The 22,623-nt window shown below is 36.3% G+C and overlaps 1 protein-coding gene across 2 annotated transcripts in view; it reads left to right on the forward strand.

The window, feature by feature from the left end:
* LOC128264023 (catenin alpha) overlaps positions 1-22,623 on the forward strand; it is a 184,434-nt gene that overhangs the window by 139,998 nt on the left and 21,813 nt on the right. For both annotated transcript variants that reach the window (XM_052999305.1, XM_052999306.1), the window contains exons 8-9: positions 5,346-5,413; positions 5,471-5,652. In XM_052999305.1, the coding sequence (XP_052855265.1) occupies positions 5,346-5,413; positions 5,471-5,652 (250 nt within the window). The remainder of the gene's footprint in view (positions 1-5,345; positions 5,414-5,470; positions 5,653-22,623) is intronic.

The following is a 22,623-nucleotide window of genomic DNA, read 5'->3' on the forward strand; positions in this document are numbered from 1 at the left end:
AGGGGTCGGTTGGATTTCTCCTTTTGGGGGGTGTCTATCGTATTTTGATTCTTTACAAGTTTGACAGGCTTGAACTATTGCTTGGATTTTCTTGGTAAGTTGTGGAAAGAAATAATTCTTCAAAATTTGTAATTTGTTCTCTTTTGCATCTCTATGGGCTCGTTTATGTTCGAGGGTAATTATTTCGTTTTGTTGGGACTCCGAAGTTACGTCGTCTATTTCGTTTTGAGTAAACCTTACCTTGTATGATTTAAAATAGGTAGGGTAAATGTTTTGAATTTTTCCCATTACCTCTTCGGATGTAATGATTCCGTTTATAAGCTTAGGATCAAGTTTACTAGTTAAAATTGCAATAAGTTTTTCTTCCGTGTAAGATTTTTGTTTAATTATGTGTCTGTGGTATGTTGGGAATGGCATTTCGAAGCTATAGGAATCTGTATCGGCAGTCAGTAATAATAATTGGTTTTTAAATACGTTAATTGGAGCTTCTACTGAAAATATGAGGTTGTGTGACGAGCTTTCGTTGCTATTGGCTGATGCTGAGGAGCTGATTGAATTAATTTCTGCGGGGGCCCGGGACAACGCGTCCGCTACCACATTAGCTACTCCGGGCTTGTACCTGATCTCGTGGTTATACTCGCCAATGAGGTCTCTCCAGCGTTTAAGCTTAGCGTTATGGTTATTTACGCTATTCGAAAAACTCAAGGGTTGGTGATCCGTGTATATTACCACTTTTGAATACCCGTAAAGATAATGTCTTAAACTTTGGAGCGCCCAAACGATCGCGAGCATCTCTCTTTCGTTAGTTGCGTAGTTCTCTTCAGTCTTTGACAGGGTGCGTGAAATGAACGTTATTGGCCTATGATTTTGTTCCAATACTGCGCCTATTGCGTAACTTGAAGCGTCAGTAGTCAATTGAAATTCTTTTCCGAAATCTGGATAGGCAAGGGTAACCTCCCTGGAGACGAGAGTATTTTTAAGTTTCTCGAATGCTGTAATCGCATCTTTGCTCAAGTTGATAGCAGTTCTGCTTGACTTGGTCTTAGATATCCGGCCTTCTTCGCCTCTTAGAAGAATGGTTAGGGGTTTTGCTATTTTGGCGTAATCTTTTATGAACCGCCTATAATAACCTGTCATGCCCAAAAAGGAACGGAGATCTTTTAATGTTTTTGGGACTGGAAATTTTGTAATCGCTTTTATTTTATCTATGTTGGTTTTTACTCCATTTTCTGATATTGTGTACCCCAAGAAGTCTACTTCGTTTTTTAAAAAAATGGCATTTCTCTATTTGAACCCTCATATTTGCGTTTTGTAGCGTTGAAAATACTCTTTCCAAGTTTTTGCCGTGCTCCACTTCGTTTTTGCTAAAGACTATAATATCATCAACGTATACATAGCAAATTTTCCCTATGTATTCTCTCAATATGTCGTCTAACGCTCTTTGAAAAATGGAAGGGGAATTTTTCAAACCGAATGGGAGTCTCGTAAATTCATATTTTCCGCCATTTACCGCGAATGCTGTTTTTTCTATGTCTGTATCTTTCAGTGGTATTTGATGAAAACCGCTCTTGAGATCTAATACCGAAAAATATTTGTTGTCCCCGAGCTGCGCAATAATTTCTCCAATTTCGGGTATGGGATACCGATCTGAGATAGTAACTTCATTAAGTTTCCTATAATCAATTACTAATCTGTACTTTTTTTCTTCGGACTGGCCGGACTTTTTCGGAACTACCCAGACTGGTGCATTATATGGTGATCTTGAAGGTCTTATAATACCATCTCTTAGCATCTCAGTTATTTGTTTTTCTACCTCTTGTTTGAGTGATATTGGGTATGGGTAATGTTTTCCGTAAACTGGAGAATCTGATGAAGTTCTGATCTCACCTACTACTTTAGTTGTGTATGCTAACTTTGAATCGGGATCTGCGAAGAGGATTTTGTGGCTTTGTACGAGGAGTTTTATTATTGATTTTTGTGACTCGGTCATATGGCTGACTTGCGGTCCAATTGTATTTACTGCTTGTGTCGCTAGTTGATGAATTTTAATTTTGCGTTTATTTCCGAGAATTAATATATCATTTTTTACATCTATTATTGCTCCTAGTCTTTTCATTGTGTCATTGCCCAAGATACCATGAAAGGTTTTCAGGGTGTCTAGTAAAAAGAATTTCATGGGTGTATCCGAAATATTAGCGAGCTTAAGTATTGCGTGTTGTGTTATTTTATTGTTACCACCGACTGAACTAACTGAAAAAGTGTTCTCATTTGGCTTTGGATTTGGTACTAATTGATTTTGAATATAATTTTGATTAGAGCCCGTGTCGATTAAGAATTTTAGAATTTTTCCGTTCCCCGTGGTTACTTTAAAGTAAGGTAGTGAGGAACGATTTATTCTAAAAAATAAAGTTCTGACATATCTATGTATTCTTGTTGTTCGTTATCGCTTTGCCATACATATTCCTCCTGAAGTTCGTTAACGTTATTTTCTTCTGCCAACTGATAATACTCTTGTTCTGAACTTGATGAAGCTTCATCTGAATTTTGCTGCGCGTTACTTCCTGTCTCTGGTTGAATATGGAACTGTCTTGGCATCTTATTATTATTTGGGGCATTAGCGGTGCTGAGAGGTCTTTTCCCTGCATAATCATTATTTGCTGGTTTGTTCATATAATTTATATGACGTGATCGAACTGACTGATCTACGTCCATAGGTACCGGTTTCGGTTGTGGTCGTGGCGGAGGTTTTGGTATGTTATAGGACGCTACTACACCGGATTGGTTTGTATAAGGTTGACTATAAGATTTGAATTGGTTAGTTTGAGTAATTAGGGGTTTTCCGGATTGGTTTGGGTTATGGTAGAGATGCGGATGGAAATTTTGTTTGACGGCTACCATCCGATATGGTTGTTGAGGTTTAGGTGGTAGCATGGGTGCCCTCCCTAAATACGGAGTTTTTGGTGTCTGGTTATTCCTAGCATTTTGATTCTCTAGCAGACTGCATAAATGTAGAGCGTGTCCTAAGTCATGTGGTTCTTTAATGGCCAGCAATTGTGCCAGGTTTCCATTAAGTCCTCTGACAAAAGTGTCTAAGGCTTTTTCCCTATACATGGCTGTCAGAGATTGTATAGTTTCTTGTGAGGCATCTAAGCTGCCAATTTCGGTTCAGAATTAGTGATAATTGTTGATAGACTGCCTGATAATATTCATCTATAGTATTGTTACCTTGGTTAAGAGCATATAGTTGATATTCTAAGGTCTTTAAGTCGCGCTTGTCGGCGAAATGCGCTGTTAGGCATTTTGAAATAGCTGTCCAATCTAAGGGGGTATTATATGATTCTAATACTGCGTCCGCTTGACCAGTAATTTTGTTACGGATTGCTAAAAGAATTCCATAATATTTTGGTGAACCAATTCTGTTTTCATAGATTTTTAACACCCTCTCGACACTTTTCCTCCATGATGAATATTCACTTTTGTTTCCTGAAAAGTCTCTAAGTGTCCGAACAATGTCTGGTAATTTATCTAACTCACTAAGATTGTGCGTTAATTCTCTTTTAATTGTTTGGTCTGTATATTTGGAAAAATCTTTATTTGGATTAAGTATTTCCTTTACTAGTTTACTGAGATTTGTCTCTAAGATTGTTTTTATTTTTTCCTCAATGTCCCTCTCGGTCATGATTCGTGTGTTTATTTGTGTGGAACTGGCTGATGAGGGTCCGGTAAGATTCGCGAGTCTGTCTGCCAAATCTGTTCGGTCAGTTTGGGTATGGATATATGAGCAGCGAAAAGTTTAATTTAATTTTTAATTTAGTTATTCAGAATTCGGAAGTTGTCTTCTAAGAATTAGGGTGTGCGATTTTTTATTACCTTTGTAATTATTGTGTGGGAATTTTTATTTTCCCTATATTTTGGATTTTTTTCTTTTTAACTCACTAAAATATGTCTTCTACACTTTATATTTGGGTAAAACTTTTTCTTCTTTGAATATGTTTCGATTAAATATTTTTTATGTTTTTGTTAATAAATTGCTTAAAACTATTCTTACAGTAGTAACATATCTCGGCGTGCTCTCGTGATGACAGGCTCGGCAGATTCCGTTTTATCCCACTCTGCAACGATCTCTCCTGAGTGTGAGTTTACTAAGGGGCCTTCTCTGTACCTTAATTCACGTTCCCTTCGAACGGATACTAAAGGGATCACGGCGATAAAATTTGGCCTGATTATTCCACCGGGTACAAGTCCTGTTTTTTTTTTTCAGGAGTGACAATTTGCGGCGTTTTTTAAACGCCACTTTTGCACTTCCGAATCTCGGTATTTTTGGTTTTTTACTTCTCACTGATTAGGCGGAGGTTTGAAACGAAACGTCAGAATTTTTTACTTTCTGAACTTCGCGAGACGCGGAACTTGTTATCCTTTCGCGGTTTTAATCAGGTCCCTGTTCGGGCGCCAGTTAAAAGATTGATTATGATTTTTATATAAAAAATCTAACTTTTCTTTATTGAGTTGGATTAAGAACTAACTTACTTAGATTAAACAATTGTTTTTATAGCTACGCGTCGCTCCATCGCTGCCGCCGTCTCTGCCGCTGTTGATGTTTCTGCTGACGTTCTTTCATATTATTGGTTGCTGCTCTTGGTCGCCGTCGCCGTTGGCCAAACTTAATTGTAATTGGCCAGTGCATTTTAATTATAGTTTTTGTTGTATGCACTAAGTTGAGTTCGATCAACTTTGGAAATTGGCTATTCTGCATTCCCACGATCGCTGACCAAAAGGTGCAAGCTAAGTTCGTTAGAACTTTATTGAGAGCATTGCTTTGCTGTTAGTTGTGCAATTAATGCTCTCTTCTACGGTTTGGGAAATTCTATTATTGAGGGCATTGCTTTGCTGTTTGTTGTGCAATCAATGCTTACTCATTTCCTCTGTCTGAGAAATTGTATTATTTTGGGTGTTAACTCGTATATTTACAAACTGCGCAGCGAAAAGCGCAGGGTTAGCTATTATTCTATAAATATATAGTTTTCATTTTTGTGAAAAAATTCTATTTTTTTGTGCAAAAAAAGGTTTATGGAACTAAATCATTACGTTTTTTTAGCAATTGCATTTAGAAAAGAGCATTTGCCCAGTCGCTAAGAAATTTATTTAGACTTTTACCAGCAGTGTTGCAACCGACCGCCATTTATCACTATAGACGTTTGACCCTTAAAGTCCATACCAGGTTACCAGTTAAAGAAATAAGTTTATAATGCAGAAGTAAAAATTCGGTTAAAAGACCTTGAAGATTTTGGAACGACTTTAGTCTATTCTCCCTTTTTATTTTTGTTGTTTCATTTTATATATTTTAGCAAGCGCTCATACTGGCGATTTAACGGTTGACGAATATCCGGATATTAGTGGCATATGTACAGCTAGGGTAAGTCATGGTGTAAAATAATTTTCTTTGCTGTATGTAAACCTATATTTATTTTAGGAAGCCATGCGAAAAATGACCGAAGAAGATAAACAAAAAATTGCTCAGCAGGTTGAGTTGTTCCGTAGGGAGAAACTTACGTTTGACTCGGAAGTTGCTAAATGGGATGATACTGGAAACGACATAATTTTTCTTGCTAAACATATGTGTATGATTATGATGGAAATGACTGACTTTACCAGGTAAGATCAGATCTCCATTTAAAGTTTGGGTGAAACTATTTAAAACATTTTAGATAATCGCTTTATGTGTAAACAACATGGGGCACTCGAGTCGAGTTCCCCCAGTATAAGATTCCCGTTAATCAGGTTTATTAGTGCCCAGTCCAAAAAAAATGGGCCGAGGAAGAAGCGTGCAATGGTCAGGCACCTTTTGCCGGCGTTAGCGTAGTCGTTTTTGGGAGGAAAATAAATAATTTAATCCGTCTTATTAATCTTTCTTCACTGTCAACAAGCTACCCGAGTTGCAATCTCTCGAGCTTGATTAAAATACAATCGGCAGCGTGTGGCTGTTACCCTCCCCTTTCACATAAGCATGTACCGTTGGACCAGCGCGAGCCATGCAAACTGACCTCTATTTACAATGGCATTCGTCAAAGCTTTTTCATTCCTGACCTACATCGCTTTTTGTTCTTGTTTATAAACACATGCTTATATTAATTTTCTATAAAGAATTTATTAAAAACAAAAAAAAATACCCTAATATACCCTTGCAGTTATAACAATTATTTTACACATTTATTTTGTCAGAAAATTTGAACTTAATGCAGACTTACCAAATCAGTTTATTCTACAACCATTCTATCACTTAATCACTTCCATGCTCTTATCGCAATACTTTGCTTACTATTTTTTTACACCCAAAATAAATGTAATACTGTTTTTTTACTCACAAAATAAATAAATAGAAAAAAATTTTTGGTTGGTGTATATTTATTCGGCCAACATCTGTCGATACCGAATATACTTTTAAACCTTTTAAACTTAGTAAAATATAAAGTATATATTTTCTTGATCAGCATCACCAGGAGAGTCGATCTAGCCAAGTCCGTCAGTCCTTTCGTATGTCCGTCCGTTTCTACGCGAAATAGTCTCTCAGTTTTAAAGTTATCTGCATGAAACTTTCCCAAAAGTTGGTTTTCTATTGCAGGTAATATTTAAGTCGGAATGAGCCGCCTATAGCATATAGCTCCCATAGGAACAATCGGAAAAATAAATGAAACAAAATTTTAACTTTGCTGTTTTTTAATTTTTTTGTTTAGTTCCTCGACATTTAGTAATGGTTAAATATTTCAGAACTACGGTTTAAATTTCATCAAAATCGGACGACTATAACATATTAAAAAAAACAAATTTAAAACAAATTTACCTTTTTTCTTTTGTAATTTTTTTTTAGAAATTTTTGTTGGCTAGTTAATAATTTAACAGTTCAGAATTACGCTTTTAATTTTATTAAAATCGGAAATCGATATCATATTGCTGCCATAGGAACTAAGAAATATTTGAACTGCAAATCATCATAGCTTCAATGTTTCAAGAATATTTAATTTTTGCAATCGCTGCAAGGGTATATGAACTTCGGCTGGCCGATGTTTGCTTCCTTTCATGTTTTTATTCAATTTGTTTCGTTTATTTACTTGGGACTTTGGCAACTTTGGTCCCAAACACTACTTGTTAAAAGTTTGCAACACTGGTGCCAAGCAGCTGATTCACACGTGTTGTTCAACACTTTTGTTTGTCAGTTTCCATCACTGCCTGTAAAATATTTATTTATTTTGGCTACCAATGATTTTTTGACTGATTTGAGACGTGTGCACCAATAATGCACAAGGATTAGGAACAGCATCGGGCCAAATGTTGATCAGAGATTTGCCTGGAAAACTTAGGCAAATCAAAGGCTTTTGTTATGAGCAGTAGCGGCAGTCGGCTGTTATATTTCCCCCCAAATAGTAATTTCCCTAGGAAGTTTGCTAGCAAGCAAGGGAACTTTGATTATGTTCAAGAGAAATCCGAATTCACTTCCGAGTGAAAACTGGAACAGGCCTTGTATATATTCTTGATCAGCATCACTAGGAGAGTCTAGTGAGTCAGTTTTAAATCTATCTGCAGGAAATTTTCACAAAAATAATCTATCTGAAGCAGGTAAAACGTAAGTCGGAACTCGGCTGTTTGTACGAATGCATCATATAGCTCCCATTTGCTGTTTTTCAATTTTCAATCAGACGAATATATCTTATAGCTCCCATGGGAACAATCGGGGTAATAAAAATAAACGACCGAATAATTGAGCTATAGCTTCAATTTTCTTAAACGTATACGAATAAATATCGAGATTTTTTGCAAAAGCTGCAAAGGTATATACATTTTGGGTTGTTGCAGTTTCCTTCCTTTCTTGTTTTTAATTTTTACAGGACTAGAACCCTTTTTTTTATTAAACTACGTCAGCACCATGGCCAAGAGTTGTTCCAAAATAACTTATATATTAAAAAATCGAAGAACACAGTTACTGTCCTCTGATCACTAAATAATTATGTCTATAATAGCCTTGCTTATATTAATTATTAAATGATTTCACTATTCATTCCGATAAATTTTTTCATTGCACTTGCATTGATTTCTGTTCATTCAAATAAGCATAAAATGCTAATTAAAAAGATATTAAATGGGTTGCATTTTTTTTATGTGGTGAATAACTCCCAAAACCGAATTTATAGAGAAAAATGTGTTATATACATATTAAAAGTTCCGTGATCTCAAAAGCTTTAAGACTCGAAAATAAAAAGAAATCATCCTGGCGTTTTAAAAAAAAAAGTAAACACAAAAACCTAATGTTGGCTATATTTTAGTTTAAGAAAACGGCCTTAACGAGACACATTAAACAATATGTAGCACGTAACCGCAGCTTTAGGCGTTTGGAAGGGCACGAGATCAAGCTTTTTTTGTATAGTTTTCCCGCTAAACTAGCTGATTTTCCAGAAAGTGGTAGAACTACATTTTTCCTGCTCGAGCTGTTTAATACAGGACTTTGAAACATCGCTTTGATATGCACATACAAAACAAAAACGAAAAATCGTTCTCATTTCAATAATGCTGTATTTGTCTTGTTCATTGAATATCTTTTTAACGGAGTATCAGATTGAAATAATTGTATTTAATGCCAGAATACAACCATGCCATAAATGTAAAACTCCACCGGCCCAAATTTTTTCGCAGTTTCATCCCCATATCTTAATTTATTAAGATCGGCCAATTCCTAGCTGATTTCGAAACATTGTACCATTGCGCACGCTTACCGGTGCTCTTCTTCAGCTTTATTAAAAACATGAAAAAATACATATTTGGACCTTGGGTTGCGGAACACTCACCCTTTTTATTTGTATTCGACTTAGAGAGCTCTCTTTTTAAAGACGGGCAGCACACTTTTAAAATTTTTAGGATTACATATATTTGTGCATTGCTATAGTGCTATGTGATAATTCACTTATAAGAACTTAAGCTTACAAACACAACATTACATGATTATAGTATGTTTCACTTATGAAGACATTGAAGACATTTTAGCGAACGGTGTATTGGTCCTTTACATGTCCTTCCCCAAGGATCACTATCACTTTTCACAGCGCGATGTCACTCGTATATTACGGCGGTTCTCACTTGTTTTTTTTTCTTAAAGTTCACCCACAACATCGTCGTTAATGACCGCCAATTTTTTTTTTTTGGGTAAAAATATTTAAAACTTTAAATCCGCGGCCACCGCAACACCGCATTACAAAACGTTCCAAAAAACACTGTTGTGACAGTGACTGACTTGGCCGTCACAAAAGAAACCGCACCAAGCCAAGTAATACGTGACCCCAACGGTGGATGGCCTTTAGGAAAATTGGTAAACTTTTGAGGTCGCCAGTCTTAACGCTGACCCTTGTTAAGGACAAGCAGGTGCGCCACATTAATGTGGGAATGGGCGAAGTTGGCGCAGCTAAAATAGCTGCATACCGCAATCGTGTCATCCGAGGCTTTCCCAGAGACGCAGGAGCCAGGAGCAGGTATATCTACATCTGTGTGCCCTAAATGCCAGCAGGAATCTGGTAGCAAGAACCGAAGAAAAACCTCGATCGTGTTCGACGAAGCGGCGTTTGTAATGGCAGACCAGATTCCATTGAGCGAACTGGTGCGCGGAACAAGCGCAAGGGCTGAAGCAAAGCTCAGAGCCAGAGAAAGGAGCATCAAGAGCTTGTCGGCCTGGCACTTGATACAGAATTTGTATGTGGATAAACAATGTAGGTATTTATGTAATTAAATAAGAATTGAAATCATATACTTCGCTCGCGACATCTCCCCCTTTAAAATGAATGACGTAAATTTATAAAGTAATTCTAAGATAATTGTAAAAAAAAAAAAAACGATGCTTATATATTAGGAGTTCATTTTTTTTATAAAGTTCTTATTTTAAATTGGTCTTAAATTTTTTTTTTGCTATTTTTTTTGTTTCACTAGTTAATTATTGAAATGTTAAAAATATAATATTTATTGATATTTCAGGAGTTAGTTAAATCACTAATCATACAACATTTAGACTGGTCATCTCATACAACGAATTTGGACACAACAATTTTAAAGCGGCAGGCCCCCCGGGCTCTCAACAGCAGGCCCCGGCGCTTCGTGTGCATTCGGGTTTTTTGCTCTCTCATTGTTATTCTCATTTTTATGCTCGCGGACTTATTGCACATTGCTCATTCGCAGTGTAATTTTAATTGTCGTTAACAAATCTAATTGTCTTTAAACAAGTAATAAATAATAAATACTTTTTTATATTTTTGTAAGGTTTTAAGGTTTTTTTGTTTAAATATTATTTTATTGATAATAGTTTTATAATTTTAATTGTACCAATATCTTAAATTATAACGAATTGTTTAAAGACAATTAAAATTTTTAACGACAATTAAAATTATGCTGCGAATCATTCAAAAATAAATCAACCAAAGATAATTAAACATAACATTTAAAACAAGTGACCTAAAAAGTGTAAACAAAATAAAAGCCAAGCAGCTGTTTTTGTTACTGCCCGCTCCCTTAAAGCAATCGTCGGTAGGGTATGCAGGCACCATCCGCTCGCAAAACAACGACAAAAGGTGATTTTGGTTGAAGTTTTCTCAAACACTGAAAGGCAGTCGGTGTTTTAAGTGACACGACTGCGATATACCCTGTTCTCATATTAGTGGACTGATTTCTATTAATTCAAATACATACATATATGTAAAACATTTTACTGCTACCACTGATTTGAGTTAGTAAAAAAAATAAAACGTATGCTGAAATATTATAAAATATATTATAACATATAATATTGATATTTTTATCATAACCCAATAGTAAAAACGCCCATATTCTTAGGGTACCAAGTTTGAAAAGTGGCAAAAGAAAAAATATTCTTGATGCGCCGAAATGAAATAAAGGCACACATGCTCCCGTGTATGAGAATGCATGATCACGCATACATACAAAGACGAATGCAAGGGCAGAGCAACCTTCTTCAAAAAGCGCCTCTCTGCGACTGAACGACTGAACTCGTGCAATGAGTGCGCGAGCATAAAAATGAGAATAAGAATGAGAGAGCAAAAAACCAGAACGCACACGAAGTGCATGGACCTGCTGCTGTGAGCACGGGGAACCTCCCGCGATCCGTTTTTTTGTGTCCAAATGCGTTGTATGAAATGACCAGTCTATATGTTGTATGGTTAGTGCTTATATATAAAATAAATTTTTCCGTGTAAGCAAAAATACACTTTAACACTATGTACTTTGTACACTTTAGGCACTACTTTTGACACTAAACCCACAGTTACTATAATTAACAGGATGTACATGGAGTTGAAAAGAGGATTGTTTTCAACAACTACATTATTTACGTATTTCCATTTACTTCTGCTCCTTTTAAACCCCACCTACCCCGCTTGCAGAGGGTATTATAATTTCAGTCAGAAGTTTGCAACGCAGTGAATGAGACATTTCCGACCCTATAAAGTATATATATTCTTGATCAGCATCACTAGCATCTGTCCGTCCGTACGTTTCTACGCAAACTAGTCTCGCAGTTTTAAAGCTATCTGCATAAAACTGTTCCAAAAGGTGTCTTTTTATTGCAGGTAGTACATAACTCGGAACGAGCCGGATCGGACGACTATAGCATATAGTTTTAGTTCTTCGACATATAGTAAGTGTTAAATATTTTAGAATTACGGCTTAAATTCCATCAAAATCGGACGACATAGCTTCAAAGCTTCAATGTTTTCAAACATAAACGCAAGTAAATCATAATTTTAATGTTTTAAAGAATGTTTAAATTTTGCAATATCTGCTAGGGTATATGAAATTCGGCTTGCCGAAGTTTGCTTGCTTGTTACTTCTACTGTTTGAAGTTTAATTAAAAACAAGAAAAAAAGCAAACTTCGGCAAGCCGAAGTTCATATACCCTTGCAGCTATTGCAAGAATTAAATACTTTTGAAAACATTTAAATTATGATTTACTTGCTTATATGTTAAAAAACATTGAAGCTATGATGATTTGCAGCTCAATTATTAGATAGTTATTTTATATATTTGTATTACTTCTATGGGAGCTATGTGATACAGTCTTCCGATTTTGATGAAATTTAAACCGTAATTCTGCAATAATTACCCAATACTATATGTCGAAGAACTAAGAAAAAAATTAAAAAACAGCTAAGTTATAATTTTTTTTCTTTTTTTTCCGATATTTCCTATGGGAGCTATATGATATAGTCGTCCGATTTTGATGAAATTTAAACCGTAATTCTGAAATAATTAACCATTACTATATGTCGAAGAACTAAAAAAAAAAAATTAAAAACAGCAAAGTTGTAATTTATTTTTATTTATTTTTTATTTCGTCCGATCCGGCTCGTTCTGACTTATATACTACCTGCAATAGAAAGACAACTTTTGGGAAAGTTTCATGCAGATAGCTTTAAAACTGAGAGACTAGTTTGCGTAGAAACGGAGGGACAGACGAGACAGACATGGCTAAATCGACTCTCCTAGTAATGTGATCAAGAATATATATACTTTATAGGGTCGGAAACGTCTCCTTCACTGCGTTGCTAACTTCTGACTGAAATTATAATACCCTCTGCAAGGGTATAAAAAAATCAACATTTTAATAAGAGTAATGATGTGAATGTGAGTAATAGATATATGGATGATTTGGTTCATATATTGCACCATTTTTGGTTTACATAACGGTAATTAACAAGTAACTATAGAATTACTTATATTAGAGTGTGTTAGTATATGCGTTTATGAGAACAAAACTGTTTGTTAGTAATGCCGCGTAAACGCGTTTCTTGTGCTAAAAAATCAGCGATAAACTAATATCTTAGTCCGCTCTTCTTCTCCCGATGAACAATGGCATTTAATTTCTCCTCCTCCCTCCTTGTTCAACGGTCTTCCTTCCTTCAGCTCTCCGATAAGCCGGGCTTATCGCGCTGACCACCCTTCTGTTTTTTTAAAAGAAGGTGCTTTCCTTGCCCTGTACTCTGTAATGGTTATTGACCTAGGCCCATGCTTTGGGTGTGCCTCCAACGCCTCCTGGAGTGTCGGCTTGTCATTTTGGGGTACAGCACCTACCGTATTATTTTTGTTTTAGCCCTCTCGTTGGCACTGTGGGCGGGGTCAGTAGCCTAACACGCGTTGTATAGAGTCTTCAATTGTTGTTTGATAATCAAGATATCTGGTAGCCTTTAACGCAACGATGCCATAAATCACGTTCGCAAGTAGGTTAGCCGTGATTCCGGGGATAGTCTTCCACGCTTTGTATAAAGACCTTAATTTTTTTTTTAGTTTTTATTGCGTTTATTTCATTTTTTGCATTAATTTTACTAATTTTATTTATTTTACTTCACGTGAAGATTTCTTCAGATTGTATTTGCTATTGGTTTTGTTCTGTCCTGTTTGGTGTGGACGCTGATAAAATGATACACTTGGTAGTTGAGAGTTGGGCCCACAGCCCCAGTTTATTATTGTTGAACGTTGAACAGTACAAACAAGTGGCCTAACGAAACCAAGCACGAGCTTGTTACGCGCGGCCCTATTAGTATAGTGGTCAGTTATCGAGTTCGCGAGGAAAACCCATACAACACAATATAGGGACATTTATAAAAAAACCTTAAATAAGCGCGGCGTAAATATGTTAAAACTGTAGTTTCTAAGACAGGGATAAATAAATTTGATTAAATAGATAAATATAATTATTACAAGGAACACGAAAGCGTTCATGCAGGCAAAAATTTGAGATACATCTTGGCAAGTTAAGAGGATGGTAGTTGCGAGTTGGTCTAAAAGGCACATTAAAAGTTAATTGGCTTACCAATTCTATGGAGTCAATATTACCTCTGACAAGATTGTGCATAAAAATAGTTCCAAGCATCATTCTACGATTTACAAGAGTAGGTAAATTAAGCAATAGTAAGCTACTAGAGTAAAAAGGCAACCTTACGTTTTGATTCCAGTTCAAAAAATGGAGGGCGAAAAAAAAGAATTTTGTTGTGTAACTACTCAATACAATCAATGTGAACTTGACCCCAAACGGGAGCGCAATATTTTGAATTAGGACGGACAAGGGAAGAAAATAAAAATAAAGTATAAAAATCGTCAAATTGATCAAATTCTTTAGACCATCGCATAATAAATCCAAGAACACTTGTTAAAAGTAGACTTACCTGTCACAGTGAATTTTTATTTTGGGTCAAGAAGCACTCCTAAATCGTTGACCGAATATATTCGATCCAGTGGCATATTATGAAGAGAAAAGCGTACCCCAATAAAAAGTCATTACGTTACATTTCAGGCAGTTCAGATTTAAGAAGTTAGATTGACACCATATCTGAAAGCAATCAATATCAGACTGTAAACCGAAACCCGATTGCAAATTATTATAGGACAACACGGTTTACTTATATGTTCAACACGTTCAACCAGAATGCTTAACCTCCTGCTTGTTAACAGACTATCGTTCTTCTTCTTACTATCGAGGTATCGAGAGCTTAAATAGTAAGGTGACCGTCTGATGAGCCTACTACAATTCGGCCATCCTGCGAATTGGATCCCCTGATCCTGATATTATTAAGGCAAAAACTAAAACTAATTACAAACTTTTTTTTTAATGATTTAATGATTTTTTTCTTCCTATCCACGGTCTTACATTTTGAGCACTCCAAATACCCTTGTATGGATTTCGAGAAATTTGGAAACCTTCAACATCCTTCGATAAGAAACACTTTGGTCCTTTATTCTTGGGTATCAAGTTTGCGTAATCCTTGGTCTTTTTCTTTGCTTTGTCGAAATAAGACTTATTGTATGCCTGAGCTTGATTTTGATTTTCCATAGCTTTTACTCGAATCTGTTCTAAGCTCTCTGTAACAATTGTATCATTTAAATCTTCCAATTTTTCTCTGAGCTCATCTACAATCTCACACTTTCGATGTACCCCAAAAAGCATTTTGCTCGGGACCTCTTTTATACTTCTGTGTACAGTGTTAGTAAGTGTGTACCCTATTTGTTCAATACTATGTCCCAATGTTCCCCGTTTTCAGGTTCCGTAAACTTTGCCATCATAGGGCCAATGCTCATCTTTATTCTTTCGACCTGCCCGTTTGCTTGTAAGGATCCTGTTGCTATTTTCAAGTGCTTTTTCAATAAGAAATATGTGCCTATTTGCTCTACCTTTAGTTACTGATCCATATATGCACTAGTTGGAATGGCTTATTCCCTTTCGGAATACTATTTAGGAAAACTTCTGATTTTTCAGTTTTCGGGGAAAACGCAACACATTTCAGGTAATTTTCAATGTGACTACTGCGTTTTTCTTTTATGTTCATAAACCAATATGTTGTTGAAATTGATTCTATCATTTTGTATCTACCAATGTGTCCAAGTTCATTATCGTATTTTTGTAAAATATGTTTTCCATTTCTTCAGGGACTTAAAATAATAATCTGTCTTCGTTCGTTTTTCGAACATTCCGAACATTGTAAGCTGATTTTCTCTAATTGATCCCTTACTTGTTGTATATTTTGGTGCTTTGATTGGCAGATTAACAGATTGTCTTTAAAACTATTGGCCTCAACAATCAACACATGAAACCTACTTAGTGCGTCCCGATCGGTGAACCACTTCGTAATTGTAATTTTGAAGTTCGTGTGCCCACCGAGCGATTTTAGGGTTTAATTTCATCCTATTTAATGTAAGAGTTAAGAAATTGCAATCGGTTATTGCCTTAAAAAGCTTTCCCTGAAGGTAAACTCGAAATCTGCGAAGAGCGTATATAATTGCCAATGTATCGAGCTCAAAGCTGTGGTACTAAGACTCGGTCTCTGTCGTTCGCTTAGAGATTTAGAACACGTGATGAAGTTTTTCCCACCTCCTTTCTTTTTTATTACACCCCACAGAAACCTAAAGAGCTTGCATCGACATCATCCTTCTGATCATAAATAGCTAAGACCGGTGACTCTGTAATCTTTTTTTTAAGGATCAAAATCAATTTAACTTTCTCTTTAAACGAAAATTCCCTGCCTTTCCTTAACATGTCATAAAGTGGCTGGGCTAAAATGGAAAATTTCTTTTATGAAATATGTCCATAAGCCCCAAAAGCTTTGAACATTGTGTAATTTTTCTCGAATTGGAAAGTTTCTTATTGCATCAACCCTTTATCATCTGCTTTAATTCCTTCTTTAGTTATAAAAAAATGATCGGTATAAATTCGCATTTATCCAATCGTAGTTCTAATTTTTTATTCACTAATCGAATAAATACTCCTTTTAAAGTTTTTAAATGTTCTTCTATATTTGTGCTTGCTACTATAATGTCATCCATGTATACGATGACTTTGTTTTCTCTAATCAAATCGGCAAAAATCTTGTTTACAAAACGTTGAAACACAGCTTAAGCACTTTTATCCCCATGGGCATCCTCAAAAATTCAAACTGTCCTAAAGGAGTTACAAAAGACGTATATTTTACCGTATCGTCGCTCACAAAAACGTGAAAGTATTCATTTTTCAAATCGAGCTTTGAGATTATAATTTTATTAGGACTTTGTTTAGCTTGCGGTAGTCTATGCATAGTCTTAGATCTCCAGTTTTTTTCTTTGCTAACACGATTGGGGAAGTGTACTCCGAGTCGCTGTTTCTTATAATTCCTTTATCTAGATATTCGTCTAACAATTTCTGGAGCTGATTATTTCACTAAATGACAGCCGCCTAGATGAACAACTGACCGCTTTCGGTTTTTTATGTTAATTTTCATTTCACATATGGTAAAAGGTATTTTTGGTCTGTTTGCAGTATCGTATAATTCCTTAACATTTTGGCAAATCTGCACTTGGTCTCATAGTCGATAACATTATCACAGCTATAATCCGAAAACTGATCATTAACAACCTTGATGTTTAACATATAATTTTTAAACATTTCTTCTAAAACGCTCTTTGACAGGTTTTCAGTCTCTTTTCCTAACAGTTGCTCCTTCAAAATCTCATTTCCTAACAGTTCATCCTTAACAGTCTAATTTCCTAACAATCGATCCTTAACAGTCTCATTCTTATTTGTATTTCTTAGACCACTCGTAAAACAATCTTCTAATTCGGCAGTTGAAAGTGGGTGACCCTTCGTCCCATTAACCAGGTTCAAGTTGCAGGTGCTATTACTACAATAACTACGCTTAATAGTGTCTAGATTAATGCTCAATCTATAAATTTCCATGAAATCCCTTCCAGCACTGCATCATGGCTCATTGACTCATCAGCGACGATTACCAAATCGAAATAATCTTTATTTCTTTTTTCATAATGAAGCACAACGACTTTCTAATAAGATTGAGTTGGCTTTTATTTTATACCATAACTTTGTGTGTTAACTTTACTGATGACTTTTCCATATGGGCCTTTAGTAACTTTATAAAAGATATCGTGCTGCCTGAGTCTATGAGACATTCTGAAATGATTGGTACATTAGGAAAATAAGCAAAAAAAAATCTTATACTTCTTACATAGTTTTTTTTGTTCCTCTGGGGGCAGTGCCCTACAAAGTGCTCCATTTCTCTACAGGAGAAACAGGAACCAGGGGCCCTTTTTTAGTTGCGGCAATCCTTTGCAAATGGCCCTTCGAGTAGCTGTTCCTGCAGCGCAGCTCGTTGTTTCCAGAGACCTCCATTGATGGCTTCTTTGCTGTGTTGGTTTCAGTTTAATGCGGGAGGCAGATATTGGCGAAGGCTTTTTTGCATCTGTTCCGGGTTGGCGAAACGTTGAATTCGGGCATGATCCCTTAATTTTGCTGATGGCACTCCTTCAATAATCTGCTCCAAGAGCTCGTCTGTGTCCAGGTTGATGGGCTGTGCTAACATGATATTCTCCTCGCAGTACATGGCAAAAAGCTCGGACTGCTGCCATCGGCGTTGCTCGAACTTTCGTGCTGTAAACCGACTGCGTTGTCGTTTGAAGTCGATAAAACGATCAGACTGACAGGTTGCCAACCGAGGCATGCTCTCGGGAAAGCGATAAAATGTTCGCTCCGCTGGGGTTGCAACCAACATTGCCAATTGCATGTTGTTGTTGCTGGTGTTTGGCGCCACGTGTCTGCATTTGCTGCAACAAATTGCGATGCGCAATAACTTCTGCTTGCAGCTGCCTGATGTTGCTCATGTTGCTGACGAGCATTCTCGGAAGACAATTCCTGTGGAGCCGGTGGTGCATTGTCCGAATCCAGAATCCTCCGTTGGTGTCTTGATCTTGACTGGCGTCCTTACGTGGTGCCTGGCCACGCTCTTCGGGTGGAACACGAGCGAGATTAAGGCCTTGCATTGGCAATCCCAAAACAGAAAACCTTTTTAGCTGGACTACTAACCGAGTTATCAAGAGCTTATATAATAAGGTGACCATGAATGAGCCTACTACAGAAGGGAAGATCATTGATGAATAAAGTAAACAGCAATGGGCCCAAATGACTACCCTGAGGCACTCCAGATGTTAAGTTCTAGTAGGTTGGTGATATTAGTGAGGAACACAAATGTTACAAATGAGAAGTAACACCTCTTTAATTTTGAACATCCGTCATTCCTCACCCTTTATGAGTGGAATAAGAACCTTTCCAGATAGTTGGAAAACTTCGGTGCTGAAAATCTCCGGATTCAGCCAAGTTTCTGTGAAGACCACATATTTGTCATTGCAGAGGAGTCAGCGCACATCCTAGATAACTTCGTTTAAAGTCCCCTTACCCTTTTGATAGGCTAGAAATATAGAAGTGGATGGCCTTTAGGAAAATTGGTAAACTTTTGAGGTCGCCAGTCTTAACGCTGACCCTTGTTAAGGACAAGCAGGTGCGCCACATTAATGTGGGAATGGGCGAAGTTGGCGCAGCTAAAATAGCTGCATACCGCAATCGTGTCATCCGAGGCTTTCCCAGAGACGCAGGAGCCAGGAGCAGGTATATCTACATCTGTGTGCCCTAAATGCCAGCAGGAATCTGGTAGCAAGAACCGAAAAAAACCTCGATCGTGTTCGACGAAGCGGCGTTTGTAATGGCAGACCAGATTCCATTGAGCGAACTGGTGCGGAACAAGCGCAAGGGCTGAAGCAAAGCTCAGAGCCAGAGAAAGGAGCATCAAGAGCTTGTCGGCCTGGCACTTGATACAGAATTGTATGTGGATAAACAATGTAGGTATTATGTAATTAAATAAGAATTGAAATCATATACTTCGCTCGCGACATCTCCCCCTTTAAAATGAATGACGTAAATTTATAAAGTAATTCTAAGATAATTGTAAAAAAAAAAAAAACGATGCTTATATATTAGGAGTTCATTTTTTTTATAAAGTTCTTATTTTAAATTGGTCTTAAATTTTTTTTTGCTATTTTTTTTGTTTCACTAGTTAATTATTGAAATGTTAAAATATAATATTATTGATATTTCAGGAGTTAGTTAAATCACTAATCATACAACATTTAGACTGGTCATCTCATACAACGAATTTGGACACAACAATTTTAAAGCGGCAGGCCCCCCGGGCTCTCAACAGCAGGCCCCGGCGCTTCGTGTGCATTCGGGTTTTTTGCTCTCTCATTGTTATTCTCATTTTATGCTCGCGGACTTATTGCACATTGCTCATTCGCAGTGTAATTTTAATTGTCGTTAACAAATCTAATTGTCTTTAAACAAGTAATAAATAATAAAATACTTTTTTATATTTTTGTAAGGTTTTAGGTTTTTTTGTTTAAATATTATTTTATTGATAATAGTTTTATAATTTTAATTGTACCAATATCTTAAATTATAACGAATTGTTTAAAGACAATTAAAATTTTTTAACGACAATTAAAATTATGCTGCGAATCATTCAAAAATAAATCAACCAAAGATAATTAAACATAACATTTAAAACAAGTGACCTAAAAAGTGTAAACAAATAAAAGCCAAGCAGCTGTTTTGTTACTGCCCGCTCCCCGGTAGGGTATGCAGGCACCATCGCTCGCAAAACAACGACAAAGGTGATTTTGGTTGAAGTTTTCTCAAACACTGAAAGGCAGTCCGGTGTTTTAAGTGACACGACTGCGATATACCCTGTTCTCATATTAGTGGACTTTATTTCTATTAATTCAAATACATACATATATGTAAACATTTTACTGCTACCACTGATTTGAGTTAGTAAAAAAATTAAAACGTATGCTGAAATATTATAAAATATATTATAACATATAATATTGATATTTTTTATAAACCCAATAGTAAAAACGCCCCATATTCTTAGGGTACCAAGTTTGAAAAGTGGCAAAAGAAAAAATATTCTTGATGCGCCGAAATGAAATAAAGGCACACATGCTCCCGTGTATGAGAATGCATGATCACGCATACATACAAAGACGAATGCAAGGGCAGAGCAACCTTCTTCAAAAAGCGCCTCTCTGCGACTGAACGACTGAACTCGTGCAATGAGGTGCGCGAGCATAAAAATGAGATAAGAATGAGAGAGCAAAAAAACCAGAACGCACACGAAGTGCATGGACCTGCTGCTTGTGAGCACGGGGAAACCTCCCGCGATCCGTTTTTTTGTGTCCAAATGCGTTGTATGAAATGCCAAGTCTCATATGTTGTATGGTAGTGCTTATATATAAAATAAATTTTTCCGTGTAAGCAATAAATACACTTTAACACTATGTACTTTGTACACTTTAGGCACTACTTTTGACACTAAACCCACAAGTTACTATAATTAACAGGATGTACATGGAGTTGAAAAGAGGATTGTTTTCAACAACTACATTATTTACGTATTTCCATTTACTGCTCCTTTTAAACCCCACCTACCCCGCTTGCAGAGGGTATTATAATTTCAGTCAGAAGTTTGCAACGCAGTGAATGAGACATTTCCGACCCTATAAAGTATATATATTCTTGATCAGCATCACTAGCATCTGTCCGTCCGTACGTTTCTACGCAAACTAGTCTCGCAGTTTTAAAGCTATCTGCAATAAAAACTGTTCCAAAAGGTGTCTTTTTATTGCAGGTAGTACATAACTCGGAACGAGCCGGATCGGACGACTATAGGCAATAGTTTTAGTCTTCGACATATAGTAAGTGTTAAATATTTTTGAATTACGGCTTAAATTCCATCAAAATCGGACGACATAGCTTCAAAGCTTCAATGTTTTCAAACATAAACGCAAGTAAATCATAATTTAATGTTTTAAAGAATGTTTAAATTTGCAATATCTGCTAGGGTATATGAAATTCGGCTTGCCGAAGTTTGCTTGCTTGTTACTTCTACTGTTTGAAGTTTAATTAAAACAAGAAAAAAAGCAAACTTCGGCAAGCCGAAGTTCATATACCCTTGCAGCTATTGCAAGAATTAAATACTTTTGAAAACATTTAAATTATGATTTACTTGCTTATATGTTAAAAAACATTGAAGCTATGATGATTTGCAGCTCAATTATTAGATAGTTATTTTATATATTGTATTACTTCTATGGGAGCTATGTGATACAGTCTTCCGATTTTGATGAAATTTAAACCGTAATTCTGCAATAATTACCCAATACTATATGTCGAAGAACTAAGAAAAAAATTAAAAAACAGCTAAGTTATAATTTTTTTTCTTTTTTTTTCCGATATTTCCTATGGGAGCTATATGATATAGTCGTTCCGATTTTGATGAAATTTAAACCGTAATTCTGAAATAATTAACCATTACTATATGTCGAAGAACTAAAAAAAAAAAATTAAAAACAGCAAAGTTGTAATTTATTTTTATTTATTTTTATTTCGTCCGATCCGGCTCGTTCTGACTTATATACTACCTGCAATAGAAAGACAACTTTTGGGAAAGTTTCATGCAGATAGCTTTAAACTGAGAGAGACTAGTTTGCGTAGAAACGGAGGGACAGACGGACGGACAGACGGACATGGCTAGACTCTGCTAGTGATGCTGATCAAGAATATATATACTTTATAGGGTCGGAAATGTCTCCTTCACTGCGTTGCTAACTTCTGACTGAAATTATAATACCCTCTGCAAGGGTATAAAAAAATCAACATTTTAATAAGAGTAATGATGTGAATGTGAGTAATAGATATATGGATGATTTGGTTCATATATTGCACCATTTTTGGTTTACATAACGGTAATTAACAAGTAACTATAGAATTACTTATATTAGAGTGTGTTAGTATATGCGTTTATGAGAAAAAACTGTTTGTTAGTAATGCCGCGTAAACGCGTTTCTTGTGCTAAAAATCAGCGATAAACTAATATCTTAGTCCGCTCTTCTTCCCGATGAACAATGGCATTTAATTTCTCCTCCTCCCTCCTTGTTCAACGGTCTTCCTTCCTTCAGCTCTCCGATAAGCCGGGCTTATCGCGCTGACCCCCTTCTGTTTTTTTAAAAGAAGGTGCTTTCCTTGCCCTGTACTCTGTAATGGTTATTGACCTAGGCCCATGCTTTGGGTGTGCCTCCAACGCCTCCTGGAGTGTCGGCTTGTCATTTTGGGGTACAGCACCTACCGTATTATTTTTGTTTTAGCCCTCTCGTTGGCACTGTGGGCGGGGTCAGTAGCCTAACACGCGTTGTATAGAGTCTTCAATTGTT

This window comes from Drosophila gunungcola, unplaced genomic scaffold (assembly GCF_025200985.1).
Source record: "Drosophila gunungcola strain Sukarami unplaced genomic scaffold, Dgunungcola_SK_2 000048F, whole genome shotgun sequence".
NCBI classification, from domain to species: domain Eukaryota; kingdom Metazoa; phylum Arthropoda; class Insecta; order Diptera; family Drosophilidae; genus Drosophila; species Drosophila gunungcola.